This window comes from Podarcis pityusensis (assembly GCF_964106645.2).
Source record: "Podarcis pityusensis genome assembly, chromosome: 6".
NCBI classification, from domain to species: Eukaryota; Metazoa; Chordata; class Lepidosauria; order Squamata; family Lacertidae; genus Podarcis; species Podarcis pityusensis.
This window is the reverse complement of record NC_138030.1, coordinates 82,238,735-82,260,649: the sequence shown is the minus strand read 5'-3', so window position 1 is coordinate 82,260,649 and position 21,915 is coordinate 82,238,735. Positions and strand designations below refer to the sequence as shown.

General features: G+C 45.3%; 1 protein-coding gene and 1 long non-coding RNA gene across 2 annotated transcripts; one reads left to right on the top strand and one right to left on the bottom strand.

Annotated features, from left to right (window-relative positions):
• Positions 1-26: 26 nt before the first annotated feature.
• Positions 27-11,841, top strand: LOC308479616. Its single transcript, XR_013987759.1, has 2 exons — positions 27-397; positions 11,519-11,841. It is a non-coding gene; the product is annotated as an uncharacterized lncRNA (long non-coding RNA).
• Positions 3,343-20,882, bottom strand: LOC308479614 (complement factor H-related protein 2-like). The gene is made up of 5 exons (XM_081010356.1): positions 20,745-20,882; positions 16,899-16,958; positions 12,998-13,180; positions 11,928-12,128; positions 3,343-3,993 (listed from the first exon to the last, which is right to left on the bottom strand). The coding sequence occupies exons 1-4, from the start codon at positions 20,803-20,805 to the stop codon at positions 11,932-11,934; spliced, it is 501 nt and encodes a 166-aa protein (XP_080866482.1). The 5' UTR covers positions 20,806-20,882; the 3' UTR covers positions 3,343-3,993; positions 11,928-11,931.
• Between the last annotated feature and the right edge of the window lie 1,033 nt (positions 20,883-21,915).

Sequence of the window (21,915 nt, the reverse complement as noted above, 5' to 3'; positions counted from 1 at the left end):
GATGGAGATTCTGAGCAAGGACATTTCACTGGGTACCAGAGTGAGATGGAGATGAAAACCAGGATTTCCAGATGAAAGGGTTAGATGAAGTCGACAAAACAGCCCTTGACTGTGCCAAGAGGGTCTTGAGCAGGAGACAAGGCCGGCGGGGGAGATTTTTCCACCTTTGTGGCAGGGCTCTGAAAAGCTTGTGGGAGAGGCAGAGGACCAGGAGTGGGGAGTGGTGATTTATGGGATATGTCACCACCCACAAGGCAGGAGCCAGAATGCCAGTCCCTGACATTCAAGCAAAACAGAAAAGGTCACCGTCTCTACATCATCCTCCCTGCCTGCCCACCACCAGAGATGCAGAGGAAGTTGCCACAGCAGCTATGGCAGGTGGCAGCACCGGAGGCAGGTATGGGACGTGGGTGGCACTGTGGTCTAAACTATCGAGCCTCTTGGGCTTGCCAATCGGAAGGTCAGTGGTTTGAATCCCCACAACGGAGTGAGCTCCCATTGCTCTGTCCCAGCTCCTGCCAACCTAGCAGTTCAAAAGCACGCCAGTACAAGTAGATGAAGTGGTACCACTGTGGCGGAAAGGTAAACAGCGTTTCTGTGCACTCTGGCTTCTGTCATGGTGTCCCGTTGCACCAGTAGCAGTTTAGTCATGCTGGTCACATGACCCAGAAAGCTGTCTGTGGACATCTCGGCCTGAAAGCGAGATGAGCGCCGCAACCCCATAGTCACCTTTGACAGGACTTAACCATCCAGGGGTCCTTTACCTTTTTTACTTTTAGTGGCAACAGTAAAGGGGGTGTCTGTGCACAGAGGTGGTGAATATGGTAGCAGCCAGCACCCCATAGAGCAGCGGGCAAGGAGGCAGTAGCTGTGGAGGCTAGTTCTACCGCCTGAGGTGCCTGCCTGGCCGCACCTGGTAGGAGAGGCAATACAGTGGTGCCTCGCAAGACGAAATTAATCCGTTCCGCGAGTGTCTTCGTCTAGCGGTTTTTTTGTCTTGCGAAGCAACCCTATTAGCGGCTTAGCGGATTAGCGCTATTAGCGGTTTAGCAGCTATTAAAGTCTTAGCGGCTTAGCGGCTTAGCTGCTAAAAGGCTATTAGTGGCTTAGCGGCTTAGAAAAAGGGGGGGGGGAGCGAAAAAAATCTCAAGACTCGCAAGACATTTTCGTCTTGCGAAGAAAGCCCATAGGGAAATTCGTCCTGCGAAGCAACTCAAAAACGGAAAACCCTTTCGTCTAGCGGGTTTTCCGTCTTGCGAGGCATTCGTCTTGCGGGGCACCACTGTATTGCAAATCCAGCTACCGCAAGGCAGAAACAGGCAGCTGTGGAGGAACAGCCATCGAATCTACTGCACACCCAGTTCTTGGTGGGGAAATGCTTTTTGCTGCAATCGGGGACTTAATTGGGATTCACTTTGCTCATGAGGAATCCAGTGGGACAAGGAATAAGGCTCAGTCTTTGAGTGTGGCATCAGTCATACTTTGGAACTCTCTGCCTATGAACCTCAGACGGGCATCTTCACTGTGCTTTTTCGGTGCCTGCTAAGAACTGTTAGGATTTTAGGTAGCCGATTCTGGCTAGTGTGATTAGTATAAATCACATGAGATGTCTGAGAAGAGTGTGGGAATGGAAGACTGTCTTATCTCTTCCGTCTGAGAGTGTTACAGTCATACCTCTTGCTACATTCGGTTCAGGTTACGTCTTTTCAGGTTGCGTCCCTCGGCGACCCGGAAGTACTGGAAAGGGTTACTTCCGGGTTTCGCCGCTCGTGCATGTGCAGATGCGCAAAATGACATCACGCGCATGCGCAGAAGCGGCGAATCACGACCTGCTTGTGCACAGACGTGCAGACACGGGTTGCGTTCCTCTCAGGTTGCGAACGGGGCTCCGGAACGGATCCTGTTCGCAACCAAAGGTACCACAGTACAGTGGTACCTCGGGTTACATACGCTTCAGGTTACATACGCTTCAGGTTACAGACTCTGCTAACCCAGAAATATTACCTCGGGTTAAGAACTTTGCTTCAGGATGAGAACAGAAATCGTGCTCCGGCGGCGCGGCAGCAACAGGAGGCAGTGGCGTAGCGTGGGGGGTGCAAGGGGGGCCGGCCACACCGGGCGCAACATCTGAGGGGGGCACGCTAATCTAGTGGAAGAGACTCGAGTGCTAAAATCCACGGGTTAGGGTGGCGCAAATTACTTGCCTTGCCCCGGGTGCTAACAACCCACGCTACGCCACTGACAGGAGGCCCCATTAGCTAAAGTGGTGCTTCCGGTTAAGAACAGTTTCAGGTTAAGTACGGACCTCCAGAACGAATTAAGTACTTAACCTGAGGTACCACTGTATTGGACTGTACTTTCACTTTTGCTGTATGCTTTCTGTTTTCTGCCAGAGTTTGGAGGGCAAAGACGTGATTATGGATTCTCTGTATATATTGTGAATAAAGTGTAGTTTAGATCTATGGATGGTTCTATCTTCTTGCTGTGTGATGCCGGAAGACTTGTGTGCACTTTTCATATGAGAAGTGTCGCAGAGGGGCACTCTGGAGTGAAGGGACATGCCATTCCAGAGACGTGCCTACTGGGAGACGCTCAGAGGTACTGGGGGTCTGCCGTCCCCCCGGAAAATTTGCCAACAAGAACATCCTTGTTTCGGCTGTGCGGATGTTACTGGCTGAGATATGGAAAGAAGATAAAGTTCCTACCAGAGAAGAATGGCAGAAGAAGTTAATGCTGAAACGGCTAAAATAACTGGAAGAGTCAGAAATCAGGAAGACCAAAATTTTAATAAGGAATGGGGAACATATATAACTTACCTTAAAGACCACTGTAAACAGTTATAATCGTTAGTAGGATTGGAATAGCACTTGTAGTTTAAAGTTGGTTCTGGACATAATGGAAGAAGTAAAGGGTTTGGATTATCATAAAAGATGCGGGAGGAACTGATTAATAATAGAACCCACACAGGGGAGGATGCAAGTCCAGGAGATTCCTTGGAATTTTGTTTTCATGATTTATGTTTGATATATCTCTGTAAAATTTTGATTTTAAAAATCAAATAAATAAATTTAATAATAATAATAAACATCCTTGTTTCAAAAAGGCTGCCCAGATGTGTAGAATGTTGACATTGTTTTAATCTGTATTTAACTAATCATTGGTTTTAATTGGTTTTTTAATGTTTTAAACAGCTGTATAACTATTTTTACTGATAAGCTTACTGTTTTATTCATTTCGTAAGCTGCTTTGAGATTTGTTTGTTGTTACAGTCAAGCAGTATAGAAATTTTGCAAAGTAAAAATAAATAATCGGTGATAAAAGACTACAGACTCACAATTGCAATTGAAGCAAATCAATCAATTTATTGGTGTGCAATGCTTCATTTAAGGAGCATTATTGTCTTCATAAAATTTGAAGAAAATAAAGCAACAAAGCAATGTAATATCACACTTTTATAAAATAAAATTTTTTTAAGATTGCATATATATAGCATTATACTTGCATTGACAAAGCGATCACAGGTTGTCATTTCTGGTGCTAAATGAAGATTTGGCCTCCAGCTCATCAAATCATGAGGCAGAATTTCTAAGCTCCATGGCATATCCTAATTTCTGAACCTCCTAGCACACTTAGCACTTTTGAATAAAAATCATAGTTACCCAGTCATCGCTGTGGGCCAAGATCAGGTACTCTTCAGCTAATTGAAAGGAACTAGGAGTAGCAGAGTGGAATTCCCCATATATATTTTTGTTTCATTACTTACATTGCTTAACCCACATTAAGACCTAGACTATGTTTATCTGGGAGAAAAGCACAACCAGGACTCCTGCTTTTCCAGCACTTCTTTACTCAGGTCACTTGGAAAACATTCCAGCACATTCCATTTTCAATAATGTTATGATTCCACATTTGCCAAGACACCATTGTTTCTTCATCATCATCTTCATTATGTTGATGCTCTGATGTTTTCCAGGACGTTGAGGTCTCATCAGACTGTCAATGAGAGTCATCAAAAAGTTACAAAGTGACATGGAGTTTAATGTCATCCATTTTAGTCCATCTTGGTTGCTCTACTGTTCACTGAAGCTGATAGTTCTAGTTATACATTTCCAGTCAAAAGTAATACCTCGGGTTACATACGCTTCAGGTTACAGACTCCGCTAACCCAGAAATAATTCCTCGGGTTAAGAACTTTGCTTCAGGATGAGAACAGAAATCGTGCTCTGGCGTCGCAGCAGCAGCAGCAGGCCCCATTAGCTAAAGTGGTGCTTCAGGTTAAGAACAGTTTCAGGTTAAGAACGGACCTCCAGAACGAATTAAGTACTTAACCTGAGGTACCACTGTATTCTTCCTGTTTTATGGGTTTTAAGGCAGGGTAAGCGTATATGGGATGGCAGCCTGGCTTTCATTTAGAATCGGTATTAGGGAAATGGGAATTTTGTTCTATCAACAGCTGTATAACAAGCGGGTTAAACTTTTTCTAGTCTTGCCCAGACTACTCTCTCTTATTTTGTGTTACGTCATGCCCCCCCCCATAGTAAAGGGAGATGGGAAAAGGTTTCTCAATATTTTCTGTGCTTAGAACTTTGTACCTAAGAAAGGTTGCTCTCAAATACTATCTGCAGTAAATTCCTGTGCTAATCCTGTGCTAATCTTACTTCTGCAAATTTTGGCCAGACAGTTAGCACACCGCCAGTGACTGCTTGCAAAATTTGGCTGACAGGTCAAAAGTTCGTTTCCTGCCTAGCCAGCTAGCAAGAAACCGCTGCTGTTAGCAATAACTAACCAGACCTACTAAATTTGGCTGGCGGGTCAAAAGTGCAGATTTAACCAGGCCTGCTAAAGAGGCCCCTTTTCCTGTCTTATGCTTACTAATGCAAAGATGAGAAAAGACACGTGTACAAAGGAGAGGGGAGGAATGTTTAGCAAGCAATAAAATGTGTTTAGCAAGCAAAATAGAAAGACAGGAATGTTTAGCAAGCAATAAAATGTGTTTAGCAAGCAATATAGATGTGCCATGTAAGGGAATAATTTGAGAAGGTATGGGAGGGGGAAGAGTGCTCAGAGAGTATAAGAAAGTTTGCTGAAGTGTCTTGCTTTACAGCCAGTATATTTTCAGGAGCTATCCAACTGGTTGTCTCTGTGTACAGATATTGTCTCTGTGCACAGATTTCAATAAACTTTTTCTCCAAAGAAGATTTTGCTTTCCTGGTACTTTTGTTCCCTCCAAGGTCCGGGGATGGCGTGGCTGATGGATCCCTAGGTAAATAAGGCTTCATTTCTTTGGGGGCTCGTCCGGGATAAGCCCTCTCCCCAATACGGACCGGAGGGCCAGGCTCAACCAAGGTGAACAGCTCAGCAGCGTTTGCAGGCTTCCGTGCGCACCCCACCTGTTTCGTGGGGGGAGCCAGCCACACTGTTCTGGAGTGGAGACATCTTGTTGAGGGAGAAAAACAAAGAGGACGGCGCCGAGGGGACAGGTCCGCAGCGGAAAAAGGTAAGCCCAAGGGAAAGGGCGTGGGCCCCCAAGGAAAAGGGGGGCGAGGTCTGATCAGCCTCACCTGGTTGGGCAGTAGAGTGCCAGCCACCAGGAATAAGGGGATTGGTTGGGCAGTAGAGTGCCAGCCACCAGGAATAAGGGGATTGGTTGCGCAGTATTATTTTGGTGTGTTTTGTGTATTGCATGCTGAAATTATTTTGGTGTGTTTAGTGTGTTACATGTTGAAATTATATTGGTGTGTTTTGTATGTTGTATGTTGCATGTCAAGATACTCTAGTGGCTGAATTGTCAAGTGTGGGCCAGGGCTTAGTGTCCCCTTGGCCGAGCAATTGTAGGTCTGTTGTGTGTGAAGTATCTGGAAGAAATGGGTTCTGGCCAAAGTAAAAGTACCCCTTTGAAATGCTTTTGGGGATTCAAGCTGATGAGAGGGGAGGATGAGGACATTGTGTAAATTAGATTGGCCCACCCCAAAATAACAAATTGGCCGTCCATCAGGACCCTTGATTTGCAACTCATTAATCCATTATATCAGAACATTTTGAATGTCCACCCTGATCAAATCCCCTACATTTCCACATGGAAGACCAATGTGGAACAGAACCCCCCCCCCCTCCTGGCTGAAGTCATGCTGCCAAAAAGTCTCAGGCAGCCGTATCTGCTCAGTCAGGAAGACAGGAGGACAACCCCCCAGTCCTCCAGGATTCAGAGAGGGAAGAAGATAAAAGTTTTGATGCCCCACCACCTCATGCCCCGGCAACAGCCCTGGCACCACCCCCGCCACAGGGAACAGATGGCCCAGCCCCCAATCCCGTGGACAATGCATTGGTAGACCTGGGCGAGGATGGAGAAAGGGAGGAACGAGAAGAGGATGGTGAGGATGAGGAATTTGTAAAAAGATTAGTTAAGTTGATAGGTGATAATAAGAACAGGCAGAACGTTTGAGAAAGTATGTGGAACCTTATGCAGGAGAAGTGGACGTCAGTCCCCATATGTTAAAAACAGCGGGATGTGTAGGGGAACAGAGAAGAAAGTGGCAGAAAGAGTGGGGAAGGCAGTGAAAAGAGTGACCCTCCATAGGGCACATAAAACACAGGAGGAGGGCGCGGCCAGAGTGATGCCTCTCCATAGAGTGTATGACCCTCTAGCCCCCACGGGACCTAACGGGGTGGTGCCCAATAGAACTTATACAGTTCAACATGTCCCCTTCTCTAGTGCAGATGTTTGTAATTGGAAGAACCAAAACCCTTCATTTGAAGGAAACCCTGCCAAAATCATTAAGCTGTTTGAGGGAATTTTTTAAAACATACAACCCCACTTTTTATGATGTGCAATATTTGATGGATGCCCTGCTAGCTACAGAGGAGGATAGGCGAATTCATGCTGAAGCCCAAGCACACATGAGAGCGCAGGGGGCAGGAGATCAAGCTGTTGCAACAGGATATCCTGAAACTACACTGAATTGGGATTATCAGACCATTGAAGGGCAAAATACCCTCACCACTTATCGCCAGAATGTCTTAAATGGCATGAGGAGGGCAGCCAGAAAACTCACCAACTTTGTGGAGGCCAGAGAAATAGTGCAAGGAACAGAGGAGGCCCCTGGAGCCTACTTAAAGAAGCTGAAGGAAGCCTACCGCCAGTATATCCATGCCCCTATCATAAGAACTGCCTTTGTAGCCCAAGCAGCGCCCGATATTTGCCGAAAAATCCAGATGGGCCACACCCTGAAATGGATGTTAGAAAATAGCCCAAACCACTTATAATCAGAGAGAGGAAGAGGCCCAGAAGAAAAAAGGAGAAGTACCAGGCAAAGAAGTTGATGGCCCTGAAGACGGGAGGTCCACCGTTAGAAGAAGAAGAGGAGGGCGAGGCCGCTTAGGAAAGAGTCAGCGTGCCATCTGCCGAAAGGCACCTATTTCCTCTCCCAGGCTAAAATGAGGAAATGTCAGATGCTACTACATCCGCGTTAGAAATTCCAAGTCACCACAACCCTCAACCCAGCTGCCCTATTACCGGTAGGAGTAGGTGAGGAGCCCACGCATGACTGCATTGAAGTAATGGATGAGGTGTATTCTAGCAGGCCTGACCTTAAAGATGAAGCAGACCCCCAGTGGCCATCATGATTTATGGATGGAAGCAGCTTCATTGAGGCTGGACACCGGAAGGCAGGTTATGCAGTGGTAGCCCTGGAAGACCAGGTGATCGAAGCAAAGTCACTCCCGCCTGGAACATCGGCCCAGCTGGCAGAGCTAACTGCGCTTACCAGAGCCCTGAGCCTGGCAAAGGGACAGATGCCCATGGAGCCTTATGGAAAGAAAGAGGTTTGCTTACCTCCAGAGGAAGCCAGGTGGCCCACCCACAAGCCTTGTTGAACCTTCTGGATGCTGTATGGGAGCCCGAGGCAGTGGCAGTTATCCATTGTTATGGACACAAGACTGGACCAGGAGAAGTGGCCAGAGGAAACCGATTGGCAGACAGAGTGGCCAAGGAAGCAGCCCAAGAACTGGCCCCCGCCTCGGTTATTGGAGCACTGGTCCCAGAAGAGATTTTAAGCACCACTGACAAGCCAGCTTATACGAAGCAGGAAAGGGACACTGCAGACGCTCAGGAGCTGACATTGTCCAAAGAAGGATGGTACCTTACCCCTGATGACAGGATATGGATTCCAGAGTCCCTTTCTCGGCAGGTTACTCAGAGATACCATGATTCAACCCACATAGGACCAGATGCTACAACCAAGCAGCTGGAGAAATGCTTCTATATAGCCCACCTCTACCAACTGGCAGCCCAGGTTTCCAGGAAATGCCTGCTATGTCAAAAGAATAACCCCAGAACCGGACCACTAGCTCCCCCAGGAGTTCAGCACAGTGGAACTGCACCTATGGAAGATCTTGTCGTGGACTTTACTGAATTACCCCATTGTGGACTACACCGCTACCTGCTGGTGGCAGTGTGCACCTACACCGGATGGGCCGAAGCATGGCCAACAAAGACTGAAAAGGCATTTGAAGTAACCAGGTGCCTGCTTAGGGAAATCATCCCTCGCTATGGATTGCCAAGGTCCATAGGATCTGACAATGGACCAGCATTTGTTCATGCAGTCCTACAGGGACTGGCAAAAGCGCTCCAGATCAACTGGAAGCTGCATACTGCTTATAGACCCCAGAGTTCTGGAAAGGTAGAGAGAATGAACAGGACTCTAAAGAATCAGCTGTCCAAGCTGACACAGGAAACCGGGTCTAATTGGGTGACCATGTTGCCCTTGGCATTACTCAGGGTCCGCAGTCTCCCGTCAAAGCGAACCCACCTGTCACCCTTTGAAATTGTGCTTGGGAGACCGGTCCCATATGTCAGAATGTTGTCCCCACATGCTGGTCAGGATATGCAATTGAATAATTAAGTCCAGATATTCTTCCGAGTTTTCTTTTGTCTCGACAGGTGGACCCAGGCTCACAACCCCTGTGTGTTGGCTGCATCAGTTCGAGCCGGTGATGAAGTGTGGGTAAACGATTGGGCACGGACGCAGCTACAACCGTGCTGGAACCTTATACCGTCCTGCTCTCCACACCCACCGCCGTGAAACTCGCCGGCATCACCCCTTGGGTCCACCACACCAGAGTGACCACTATAGATTGAACTGTGCAGTTAAATCCTGATTAACCCCTTCGGCTGACCATCTCCAGACCCTCCGCTGATGACCGCTCTGCTGATATATCTCAACGCACAGCTGAAGAAATGGATGGGAGGGACGCCCGCGGGCAGCGTCCCCAACGTGAAAACCCGTGCCGGGACTGATCCAGGAAGTCCACCAGGACATTTAATACTTTCATAAGGACTTTCTCTTTTCCTTTTTTTTTCTGTTATATTCTGTATTGATTTGCTCTATGCCCCACAGCCCTGACCCTACCGAGCCATACCGCCCTTACTGGCCTGCTGGCCTCTGCTACGACTGGTTCGTCTTGCCGGTGGTAAGAGATGGCGTGCTCATTGACTACTGGAAACGGGTTTGATGAGGTTACTATACCAACCTCATCTGATGGACCAGGTTCTAATCTTAATCCAGGCGTTAGATGGGACGGAACCTATCTTAATGCAAGTATTGCAGGGGTGGGAGCCTTAACCAGGTGTGCATTGAAATTGCTAAACAAGTGCCAGTAAGAATTGCCACCCCAGGATTTCAGCTTCCATATGCTCTGGTCAGTAGGGAGGCAGCACGAGAGTTCAATCCACCCAACAGGGTTAGTATGGTGATAGGCCCAATAATGCTTCTATTGCTTTTTTGCTTTTGTATTCCGTGCTTGATGCAATGCTTGCAGAATATGATGGGAAAGATGATGTCTCGCATGATGGGACCTCGCGTGATTGCTGTAATGAGAGAATATAGACCCCTACCCCAGAACGAATCTAAGTAATAGATTGTTCAAAAGAAGAGGAGGGAGTAAAGGGAGATGGGAAAAGGTTTCTCAATATTTTCTGTGCTTAGAACTTTGTACCTAAGAAAGGTTGCTCTCAAATACTATCTGCAGTAAATTCCTGTGCTAATCCTGTGCTAATCTTACTTCTGCAAATTTTGGCCAGACAGTTAGCACACCGCCAGTGACTGCTTGCAAAATTTGGCTGACAGGTCAAAAGTTCGTTTCCTGCCTAGCCAGCTAGCAAGAAACCGCTGCTGTTAGCAATAACTAACCAGACCTACTAAATTTGGCTGGCGGGTCAAAAGTGCAGATTTAACCAGGCCTGCTAAAGAGGCCCCTTTTCCTGTCTTATGCTTACTAATGCAAAGATGAGAAAAGACACGTGTACAAAGGAGAGGGGAGGAATGTTTAGCAAGCAATAAAATGTGTTTAGCAAGCAAAATAGAAAGACAGGAATGTTTAGCAAGCAATAAAATGTGTTTAGCAAGCAATATAGATGTGCCATGTAAGGGAATAATTTGAGAAGGTATGGGAGGGGGAAGAGTGCTCAGAGAGTATAAGAAAGTTTGCTGAAGTGTCTTGCTTTACAGCCAGTATATTTTCAGGAGCTATCCAACTGGTTGTCTCTGTGTACAGATATTGTCTCTGTGCACAGATTTCAATAAACTTTTTCTCCAAAGAAGATTTTGCTTTCCTGGTACTTTTGTTCCCTCCAAGGTCCGGGGATGGCGTGGCTGATGGATCCCTAGGTAAATAAGGCTTCAATAGCAGCCATTTTGTGACTAGCGCCCACAGCACTCCCTCAATGTTCAAAATGTGTCCACCGGTCCAAACAGGTTGGTGACCCCTGCCCGAGACTTTCCATATAGCCAGCATCTGGCCCGGTCAATATTTTTTATTTTATTTATTTATATTATTTCTGCGCTACCCCTCATCATGTGCATTCAGGAATCGCCGCAATAATTTAAAACACTCAGCATAAGTAGCAAACAAAAGAAATGTAAATAAATGCAGGATAGCTTGGGATCGCAGATGGCCATCTAATCAAGCACTAGAAATACTATTAGTAATAGCAGTGGCAATGAAACGGTTATAATGGAAACCATATAGGGTTCCCAAATGGTCTTTTTCTTTCTTGACTTCCCCTGCAAAATGAATGAATCATGCACAATCGTTTTGTTTGACACTGAGGAAGAAAGGGGAGTTATTGATTTATGATCAACTAAGGATTTTACAATTTTTTCTATACACTCCCCTTTTGACCGAGGCTGGACAGACTAAATTCAAATTATATTTGGGCTGGACCATGAGTGGAAGAGAGAATAATTTGGTGAGATGAAGGACTGCTAATTATAACTGGCAGGAGTTATTTGGTGAGATGAAGGACTGCTAATTATAACTGGCAGGAGTTTATTTATGTGACTTTGCTTTTTAACTGCGGGCTGAGGAAAATAATCCCCAGATTTTTAATGGCGGAGCAGGTATCTTGTTGGGGAGTTATTTATAGCCCAGCAAATCCTTGAACAACGGAAGGAATGTTTTCAAAGGAGTGGAATGTGAATGGACAAAGGACGATGGCAATAAACTGTCTCTTACACACCAGGTCTGGGAACAGAGTGCTGGAAGGATTACACACGTGAAATGGACTCTTATGTGTTTGGGAAGCAACAAAGCTGCTGATTGTAAGAAAACAAGAAGGCCAGCAATGAAAATGGATTAAAACAATGAAAAAGATGAGAAGGTGATTAAAGAAGAAGAATGAAGTGCCATCATCAGGAAGCAAATGGACATATGTTTGTAACAGGAGCAGGAAACCTACCATAATTATTTTTTTAAAAAATTGTATTAAATTTAAATAATTTGGATTGATTTGTTAAAAATTGGAAAACTAATACAAATTAATTTAAAAGAAAAAAGAAACGGTTAGTAATCTTGCTGCTAGTTGCTGTGGTGATAGTACTGATATTAAAATACGTGTGGTATGATTTCTCTGCTGCCATGGAAAGACTTACTGATTTAGATACATCTTGGATATACCCATGGCCCAGCTACACATTGTTTCATAAAAGGTGGTGATGATGGATCCTTTCGAAATCCTGATTTGCACTCAAACTGCATCCAGTAGTCAGACGCTCTCATGGATGTGGATTTAGTTATCGACCTCAGTTTGATATTGTTACGTTCCATGTCAGCACCATCTGCTCGACAAGTTTCTGAAGAAAAGCACAGAAAGGAAAAACTTCGCATTTTTCGCCCCATAAGACGCACCTGACCATAAGACGCACCTGACCATAAGACACACCTAGTTTTTTGAGGGAGAATGCAAGAAAAAAAATTCTTTAAAGGGAGCGCTGAGTAGAGCCTGTATGCATCCCAGGCTCTGCTCAGCGCTCCCTTTCAAGAGCCGCGTGGAACGTGTGTGTGCCACTTGCAGGCTTTTCCCCGAGGAGGGAGAAGGGCAGCCTGTCACTGACGGGCTGCCCTTCTCCCTCCTCGGGGAAAAGCCCCAAAGAGCCTCACACATGCTCCGCACGGCTCTTTAAGGGGAACACGGCTCTTGGGGGCTTTTCCGGGAAGTGGGGGGAGCGACTGAGGGGCTAAGCCAGAAGCTAGAACAACGAGAGGGAGAGCAGCGATCCCTCTCGCTGTTCTGGCTTCTGGGATAGCTGCGCAGCATGCATTCGCTCCATAAGACGCATACACATTTCCCCTTACTTTTTAGGAGGGAAAAGGTGCGTCTTACAGAGCGAAAAATACGGTAATCATGTATATAGATGAATTCTTTTTAAACTGGGCTGGGCTGGGCTGGGTAGGAATAGCTTTGAGTGCAATGCAGAACTCACTTGAACGAGCTGGTCAATGGCATCAAGTAAAAATGTACTATCTGCCACTTACTGTAGCTTTTAGGCTACACCCACACATTGCAGAAGAGAGGTCCACTCTTTCCCTCGGCCTCTGACATTGGGAGGGCTAGCCAGAGGATGCCATGTATCTCTGCCACACTGCCAGACTTCACGTCCATTATAATGACTCTAGGCTTGTTAATAGAACAAGAATGAACGATGATCGATTTTATACTTACGAAGGCATCTGGGCACGCCAACCCATTGACCATGTAAACATCTTGCACGTGGAGTGCCTTCCATTTCGTACATTCTGTAGCACTGATAAAAAACAGCTGAACCATGTACAAATTCTCGTCTTGAGGAGGCCAGGGTCATTGCATTATCAACATTAGGTGGAGGACCACAATTTAGTGGGGACTCTACAATGAAAATATTGAAGAAGTTGTTATAGCAGATGACACTATGATAAATGCCAGACTGCAGATACTAATACACTGTACACCTAGAAAGGCAAAGCAAACAGAATGGGGAATTCATCTTAATTTAAAATGAAACAAAATGATGTAAGGCATCTTCCTATAAACTCTTTGATTGGGTTCTAGAGTAGATATATGATCAGTTAGCATCTTACCTGCCATCATGCATCTCCCCCCAAACATCTATCTTGTTATGAACCCACAAGGTGCCACAGTACTCTTTTTTTGTTGGCACATGTCTCTAGAGAAAGGCCATTGGTCAGTGGTAGGGCACATGCGTTGAAAGATCCCAGGTTCAGTCTTAGCATCTAAGGCATTAGAGGAGATCTGTGAATAGGTCTCCTGCTGCTTCTTTTTAATGAAAAAAATAATTGGAGCTATGTGGAGGATTCAGATTGCTACTGTGATCTGTACTTTCTTTACAATTTGCCTGATAAATTTTGACTCCCTTTCTCTCACACTCATTGGTGCTATGAAAGATGATAAGAATTGCTAAGTTGTGGGTGAACATATCAGACGACGCAGTGATTCTTCAAACAGCTCTTGTTTATTCACAGGCCAGAAGAGAACTGAACTGAAGGGTTCAGCCAGCCTGCTTATATATAGCTCCACTACAATGCAACAGTAACCACTTTCCGTAACTATCCAATCACTGAACATCACTTTCAATCCCTTATTTGCATATGTGGACCTGAATGAAAACTATCTACAGTATCCCCTTGCTGGCCCAGGCTGAGAACTTCAGTACATAACAAGAATAGTTTGGGTGGAGGTAGGCTGTATGCCTGAGCCCCCTTCTAATGCCTGCATCCAGCATGGATTCAATTCCTGGAACAGCCAGGCTAGATTCTTGGTGAGGTAATGGCCTTCTAACTATGGTATTAAGGTAACAAAGAAAGGAGTTAGAAAGATAAATGCCAGAGTGCAGGATTGAGTTATATGAGCTAGAAGCTAGAGGCCGGCAGGCTGCAGGCTTGGCAGTTGGGAGACAGAACCATGCCTGATTTCAATTGGAATCCAAGGCTATGGGAGAAGCAAGACCCTCTTGAGGTGTTACTACTGTGAACCCTTCCATCGTAGACTCAGGTTGTATGTCTGTGTAAATAAACCATATATCATAAAGACACCACAGTCTCTGCTGTCCCTCATTCTGAGGAGACCCCTGGAGATTGGGGTGGTGTGCAACAATAACAATAGATTGTGCCTAGAAATTATCTGATAAAGACCGAATATCCGGTGCCATGCAGGAGAAATGATTCTGAGGAGATACGGAGGGTGTTTGTAGAATTGGTACTGTTAAAACGGAAAGGGGTCAAACCACCGCAAGAGGTGTTGAAATTTTAGGAGGTTGGATAGTTACCCTGGAATGGTCTAGGTGGTGGGGTGCACATTTTTTATTCTTATTTATTTATGGTTATTACTTTGTCAAAATAAAATAAAAACATTTTTTTAAAAAGAAGTACCTACCACCACCAAACATTTAAATGATTGGTGACAAATTAATGTTCACATTATTAATAGTCACATCCTAAAGCTATTTTGGGGAAAACAGTACACTTTCTTCTATTAAAAAAAGAAAAAGAATGTTCAGTGCCTGTGAAGATACATGACCTGTAAAAGGCACATTACCATTGCCATTTTTACCACCAATAAACTTTTTCATTGGAGGTGTGTTTCTTCCAACACATGTTTTTCTAGAACAGTTCCAAAGAGATATTCTGTACTGTCTGGAAGAATCGTCCTGCCCCACTTTTTTGCCCTAAGCATCCATTTAGACAAATTAAGGTTGTAGTATTACTATAAGTGGGACCTTCATCCTGATGCTCCTACTCAGGATACTCTAATCCATGCCCCCTCCAATCTGGTTTTCCATTTCCCAACACACAGCATGCATTCCATGGTCGCTGAACATGCCCAGTACTTGTTAAAGCTATTTTTGGATTTTATTTCCTGAAGTGTTTTAAAAAATATACACTTCTGCAAACTAAGGCCTTCCCCCCAGCCTGCTATGTCCTTCCTGTGTGTGAAGAAGAAGAAGAAGAGTTTGGATATGATATCCTGCTTTATCACTACCCGAAGGCGTCTCAAAGCGGCTAACAATCTCCTTTCCTTTCCTCCCCCACAGCAAACACTCTGTGAGGTGAGTGGGGCTGAGAGACTACAAAGAAGTGTGACTAGCCCAAGGTCACCCAGCAGCTGCATGTGGAGGAGCGGGAAAGCGAACCCGGTTCACCAGATTACGAGTCTACTGCTCTTAACCACTACACCACACTGGCTGGTTGTGAATGATGCTATGTTTTGGACCATCATTCAGAGAACTGAAATCACAATTAGGATACTTGATTATGATTTGCTTTTGCAAAGAGGAGCATACATTATCACTGGTGTTTGACTCTGGCTCTTCATATTTATTTAGCCCTGCTCTTTTCTAAGTAAGCAAATATATTAACATTTGATGTGCACATGTCAGGGACTGGACATCGGAGGAGGAATGGTGAAGACCTCTTTCCCCTCCTCCAGAACCTTCCAGAGAAGAGGAAGATTGTCTAGATTTACAGCAGTGGTTTGCGGGAGGTCACATCTCAGAGGCTGAAGAGGGGGAAAGCTAGGAAATAATGGGAGAGGAGCAGGAAGAAGCAGCACCAGGGGAGAGACAGCTGACAGACTCAGTGTCATTAGAAAGAATGCCAGACCCCCCCCTCCCAAAACCTGGCAGGCATTGAAAGTAGGAGAGCAGAGAGTTCAGAGGCAGAAGGCACAGATCAGCCACCATAGAGATGATGTATAATGGGAGAGATGGAGGGGATGGGGTTTCACTCGGAGCAGCACCATTACTCATAGCTGTCAACGTTTCTCTTTTTTTAAGGGAAATTCCCTTATTCCGAATAGGATTCCTTGCAAGAAAAGGGAAAAGTTGACAGCTATGCCATTACTCCAAGAGGCTGCCTCTCTCTGTGAATATTGAATACATAGCTGTCAACCTTCCCTTTTTTGCTGGAAATTCCCTTATTCCAGCGCCGTTTTCCTCTGCTTCCCGCTGCTATCCCAGATTGTTAGATATCCCGTAGACTGTCCCCGGGACATGTGAGGCTGCTGACCCCTTATTTTCAAATCTGAAAGTTGACAGCTATGATTGAATAAAAGACATTGGTAAGAGCTTTCCTTGTTTATCTATTCCTGGAAGTCTACCGTGAGGGATCGGATTCCCTGACGCCTGACAGCACGTCAGTGTGGCAGCTCCAAATACAGTGGTACCTCGGGTTACATACGCTTCAGGTTACATACGCTTCAGGTTACAGACTCTGCTAACCCAGAAATATTACTTCGGGTTAAGAACCTTACTTCAGGATGAGAACAGAAATCGTGCTCTGGCAGCGCAGCGGCAGCGGGAGGCCCCATTAGCTAAAGTGGTGCTTCAGGTTAAGAACAGTTTCAGGTTAAGAACAGACCTCCAGAACGAATTACGTACTTAACCCGAGGTACCACTGTACAGTAAATGAAAAAATTGGTGAGAGCACTGCTTGTGATGTCTTGAGCTTGGGGCCATAGGAGACATTTTCTAGGTACATATCACTTCACTTCCTTAACCCTGGTTAAGATTCTACGCTGAAAAGATTAGGGCCCTAACAGACGTTCGCATTGGTGCCGTTCTCCAGCTTACCAGAATCAGTCAAGGGGTCCACCAGGTGTTCGTAAGGAACTTGTCCCGGAAATACTGCGACTGAAAGAGAAAGAAATGGAATGTGAAAAAGAAGGTAGCAAGCTGTGGACTTGACCACCTTTTGTTGATGGAGGAACTCAGATTAATTCTGCAGTAATGCCAGTAGTAAAGTATTCAGTTCTGAACTGGTAAACTCTGTCATTTATCAGGAGGTTGAAACATTTATCCCTCTCATCTACTCATTCATCCGAAAAACAATATAATATCCAACTCACATTCTGTCATGTTGAGAAAGATGTGCTTTTCATCAAGAGCTAAATCTGCTACAATGGTACCTCTAGATACGAACGGGATCTGTTCCGGAGCCCCGTTCGCATCTAGAGGTAAACGTAACTAGCGACGGCACGCACATCGCTTTTTGCCGCTTCTGCGCATGCACATGACGTCATTTTGAGCGTCTGTGCAAGCGGCAAAACCCGGAAGTAACACACTCCGTTACTTCTGGGTTGCCGCGGAGTGCAACTCGAACGCGCTCAACGCGAAGCGTATTCAACCCGAGGTATGACTGTATTTCTGGTGGAAAGGAAAAGGGAAGTAGGGATATTATACTCCAAAGCCACCTATAAAAGGTAAAGGTACCCCTGCCCGTACGGGCCAGTCTTGGCAGACTCTAGGGTTGTGCGCTCATCTCACTCTAGAGGCCGGGAGCCAGCGCTGTCTGCAGACACTTCCGGGTCACGTGGCCAGCGTGACAAAGCTGCTCCGGCGACCGGCACCAGAGCAGCACACGGAAACGCCGTTTACCTTCCCGCTATAAAGCAGTACCTATTTATCTACTTGCACTTAAGGGTGCTTTCGAACTGCTAGGTGGGCAGGAGCTGGGACCGAACGACGGGAGCTCACCCCGCCACGGGGATTCGAACCGCCGACCATGCAATCGGCAAGTCCTAGGCGCTGAGGTTTTACCCACAGCGCCACCCGCGTCCCCTATAGCTACTTTTATATATACAAGGGAACAAACAGTGATCCAACAACAACTTGGCTCATAGTGCAGAAGTCTCTTGTCCATTTGGTTCAAGCATTTCATTCAGCAACCTGGTCTTATCAATTACTAAAGTTTTAAATGGAGGACAACCAGCACATCATTTATTTATTTATTTATTTATTTATTTATTTATTTATTTAAAAAATTATGAGTGCAGCATGTCAATGAATATCTTCCACAAGAAGCACAGCTGCTTAATAAGTTCAGCAGCAGAACTTGGGGTCTCAAATTTCAGCTGTGCCTTGTGCGATGCTAAAATTCAGAGGGGCCCCCCATTCTAAATAATAGTTGTGGCATCCCCTGAGGCTCTGTGCCCAATGTGACCGAACTGGTCTCGCCCCTCCCCCCCTAAAATCTGCCTCGGATGTGTTGCAAATCAGGTGGCTGAGTTCACAAAATTTGTAATCATTCAAAAAACAAAAAAAAGGACACTCAGGCGACCCATCCTCAGAAGTAGGGACGGAAGAGCTCTTTGTTTCCAGACTACCTCGCCAGAGTGGTGCATGCTCTGGTTATCTCCCGCTTGGACTACTGCAATGCGCTCTGTGTGGGGCTACCTTTGACCGTGACTTGGAAACTGCAACTAATCCAGAATGTGGCAGCTAGACTGGTGACTGGGAGTGGCCACCGAGACCATATAATACCGATTCTGAAAGACCTACATTGGCCGCCAGTACGTTTCCGAGCACAATTCAAAGTGTTAGTGCTGACCTTTCAAGCCCTAAACGGCCTCGGTCCTGTATACCTGAAGGAGCGTCTCCACCCCCATCGTTCACTGAGATCCAGCGCCAAGGGCATTCTGGCAGTTCCCTCACTGTGAGAAGTGACGGTAGTGGCGCCTACCCTGTGGAATGCCCTCCCATCAGATGTCAAGGAAATAAACAACTATCTGACTTTTAGAAGGCATCTGAAGGCAGTCCTGTTCAGGGAAGTTTTTAATGTTTGATGTTTTATCATATTTTTTCATATTCTGTTGTGAGCCACCCAGAGTGGCTGGGAAAACCCAGCCAGATGGGCAGGGTTTAAATAATAAAGTAGTAATAGTATTTGTTTCCTCTCAAAACAATGTATGGCACAGGGGGAAATGAACACCGCACCAAAATTCAGGCTTGGATAACAACTGCGCGAATGAATACTGTGGTCCTCTGCAGGCATGCACGGTGGATCTGGGATCTTCTGCATACTCCAAAATCCAATAAGCCCACTATGCTGGGGTTTCAGAAAACTAGCTTTGCCATAGGAAGGTCTTTTGGCCACTTGGCTACAAGACCTTCTTCAAATGTATTTCAGGATTATGGCGGGAGCAACAAGGTAGACCTCATTGGATGTCTCTCCACCCAGTGAGACAAGAAGAACTGGGACTTCTACACTGAACTTACCAGATTTTTTTCCCCAATGAATCCGGGGACACTTTTCAACTTCCTACTAAATAGATGGGTTTTGTCAGGGGGCTGATTTGTAAATCTGGGGACTGTCCCCAGGAAACAGGGACGTCTGGTAACCTTATTCTACACAGGCCTTCTATGTAGCAGCACTCAGATGCTGAGGTTCATTTCTGAAAGGAGGTTAGCTGTCCATCTCATTTACTCATCAAAGTATTATCTGAGAGTGGCTCACTGATGTTTTTTGTTAAGTTGTGGGTGAACACATCAGACAACACAGCAATTCTTCAAACAGCTCTTGTTTATTCACAGGCCAGAACAGAACTGAACTGAAGGGTTCAGTCAGCCTGCTTATATAGAGCTCCAGTACAACGTAACTGTAACAATTTTCTAAAACTATCCAATCACTGAATGTCACTTTCGATCCCTTATTTGCATAACTATCTACAGTATCCCCCTGCTGGCCCAGGGTGAGAACTTCAGTACATAACATTTTTAAAATATATATATTTTTGCCACTAATTTTATAAGCAGTTTCTGTTATACTGTTTGTATTCTATTGTTTTTAGTTACTCTTTTTAAAAAAATAAAAATATGCATGTCTCTCTGGGGGGTAGAACTGATTTCAAGTGGAAGATTTAAAAAATGGATGTGGTTTATCATAGCTAAAATGAACTCTCTCCCCCTCACCCCCTTACTTAATGGATAGAGGAATGCTGCAAAGCAGAAACACTGATGGAACCTGCTCCTTCAGCTGATACTGATACATGTCTACACAAGGCGATTTCTTCTGAGTCGGCACAATTTCTGACCTACGCCCCTTAGCTCAAAGAGTTTGCTGTCATCCTGGATCTTCCACAGTGCTTGCCACTGCACCGTCACTTTGGATTTGAACAGAATGGTAAAAAACCAAGAACCTCACACTAAACCTCTGTCTATGCCAGGTTCTGATGCCATCAAACATGTTCAAAACACCAAACAAAATAACACCACAGTAATCAACCGAGCAGAAGTCTTTAGTTAGGAAAGGGTGAGAGAAATTAATGGGTAAATCTGAACATGTCTAAGCCTAGTGAAGGAAGAATAAAAACATATGCCAGTGCATTCACAGCCTTTATTGTACTGAAATTAGAAGTTGATTAAGCATCATTAAGCAACAAACAAGCATTCATTGGCCAGTAGATACGAGATGCAACATAAATCTTAAAGAAACTTTAAACTGGTAAGGGATGTAGCAAATCCCAACATTTCCACCAGACATGTTTTAGTTTTATATTTCTCTTGGAAGGGTGGCTATTAATTTATTATGTACAAAATTTCTACATTACCTCTTTGGGAGGGGGGGGGAAACTTCTCCAAAGCCAATATCCCATCCCTCTTCTGCCTGAAAGAATTCTTATTTTGACTTGAATAACTTACACTGCTGGAAAATACAGCATCTCCACAGGAGGAGCAGAACAACGTAACTCAGACCGTTCATGTCCGTATTCCAGGCAGTTGTCAAAACTTATGACCAGTTTGGACTTTTTAGCAAATAGGTCTGGTGGCTGTCCTTGGAAAGGTCTTTCACCTTGTCTAGTTCCATCGAATTAATCATTGACTTGTTGCCACGCGGCAAAGTTCATCAGGCTTCTGCTGCAAAAATAATGGATTGTAAAAGGTAGCATTTGGAGGAAATAACCTGGAGGTGGGCAGGCCCAAAGGCAAAACCAGATGAAACAACAAAATTATTTTTTTACATTTACAGTGGTACCTCAGGTTAAGTACTTAATTCGTTCTGGAGGTCAGTTCTTAACCTGAAACTGTTCTTAACCTGAAGCACCACTTTAGCTAATGGGGCCTCCCGCTTCTGCCGCTGCGCCGCCGGGACACGATTTCTGTTTTCATCCTGAAGCAAAGTTCTTAACCTGAAGCACTATTTCTGGGTTAGCGGAGTCTGTAACCTGAAGTGTATGTAACCTGAAGCGTATTTAACTCGAGGTACCACTGTATACCGTAGGCTAATTTGCATGTGTGGGGGAGCATGCACAAACGCCCCTCTACCCTCTTCCAGATGATCAAGACCATCATAGGATTTGAGGACAAATCCCAACTAGGCAGTATTTTTTGAGGTATAAAGTGAGGATCATAGAGGAGTGTCGCCTGGGAAGAGTTCTGAGAGCCAGATTGAGGGGTCTGGGGGGGAAAGACAATTATAAAAGGGGTGGGTGGGCTTCATGAGCAGAGGCTGCAGCCCCTAGTACAGTCATACCTTGGAAGTCAAGCAGGATCTGTTCCGGAAGTCTGTTCAACTTCCAAAATTTTTGGAAACCAAAGCACGGCTTCTGATTGGCTGCAGAAAGCCAATCGGAAGCCATGGAAGCCCCATCAGACATTCTGCTTCCAAAGAATGTTCGCAAACCGGAACAGTCACTACTTGGTTTGCGGCGTTTGGGAGCCAAAACGTTTGAGAACTAAGCTGTTTGAAAACCAAGGTATGACTGTACTAAATAAATATAACGGCAGACTTCTTGCTTCCTGAAGTGAAGGGACCTTTCATACCCTCCAACATTTCTCTGATGAATATAGGGACGTCCTAAGGAAAAGCGGG

Coding starts and splice junctions, on each gene's coding strand:
- LOC308479614 (XM_081010356.1), bottom strand. CDS start 20,805: ATGAACGGTCTGAGTTACGTTGTTCTGCTCCTCCTGTGGAGATGCTGT. Junction 16,959..20,744: donor ATGCTGTATTTTCCAGCAGT/GTAAGTTATTCA, acceptor TTTCTCTTTCAG/TCGCAGTATTTCCGGGACAA. Junction 13,181..16,898: donor GGACCCCTTGACTGATTCTG/GTAAGCTGGAGA, acceptor TTTTCATTGTAG/AGTCCCCACTAAATTGTGGT.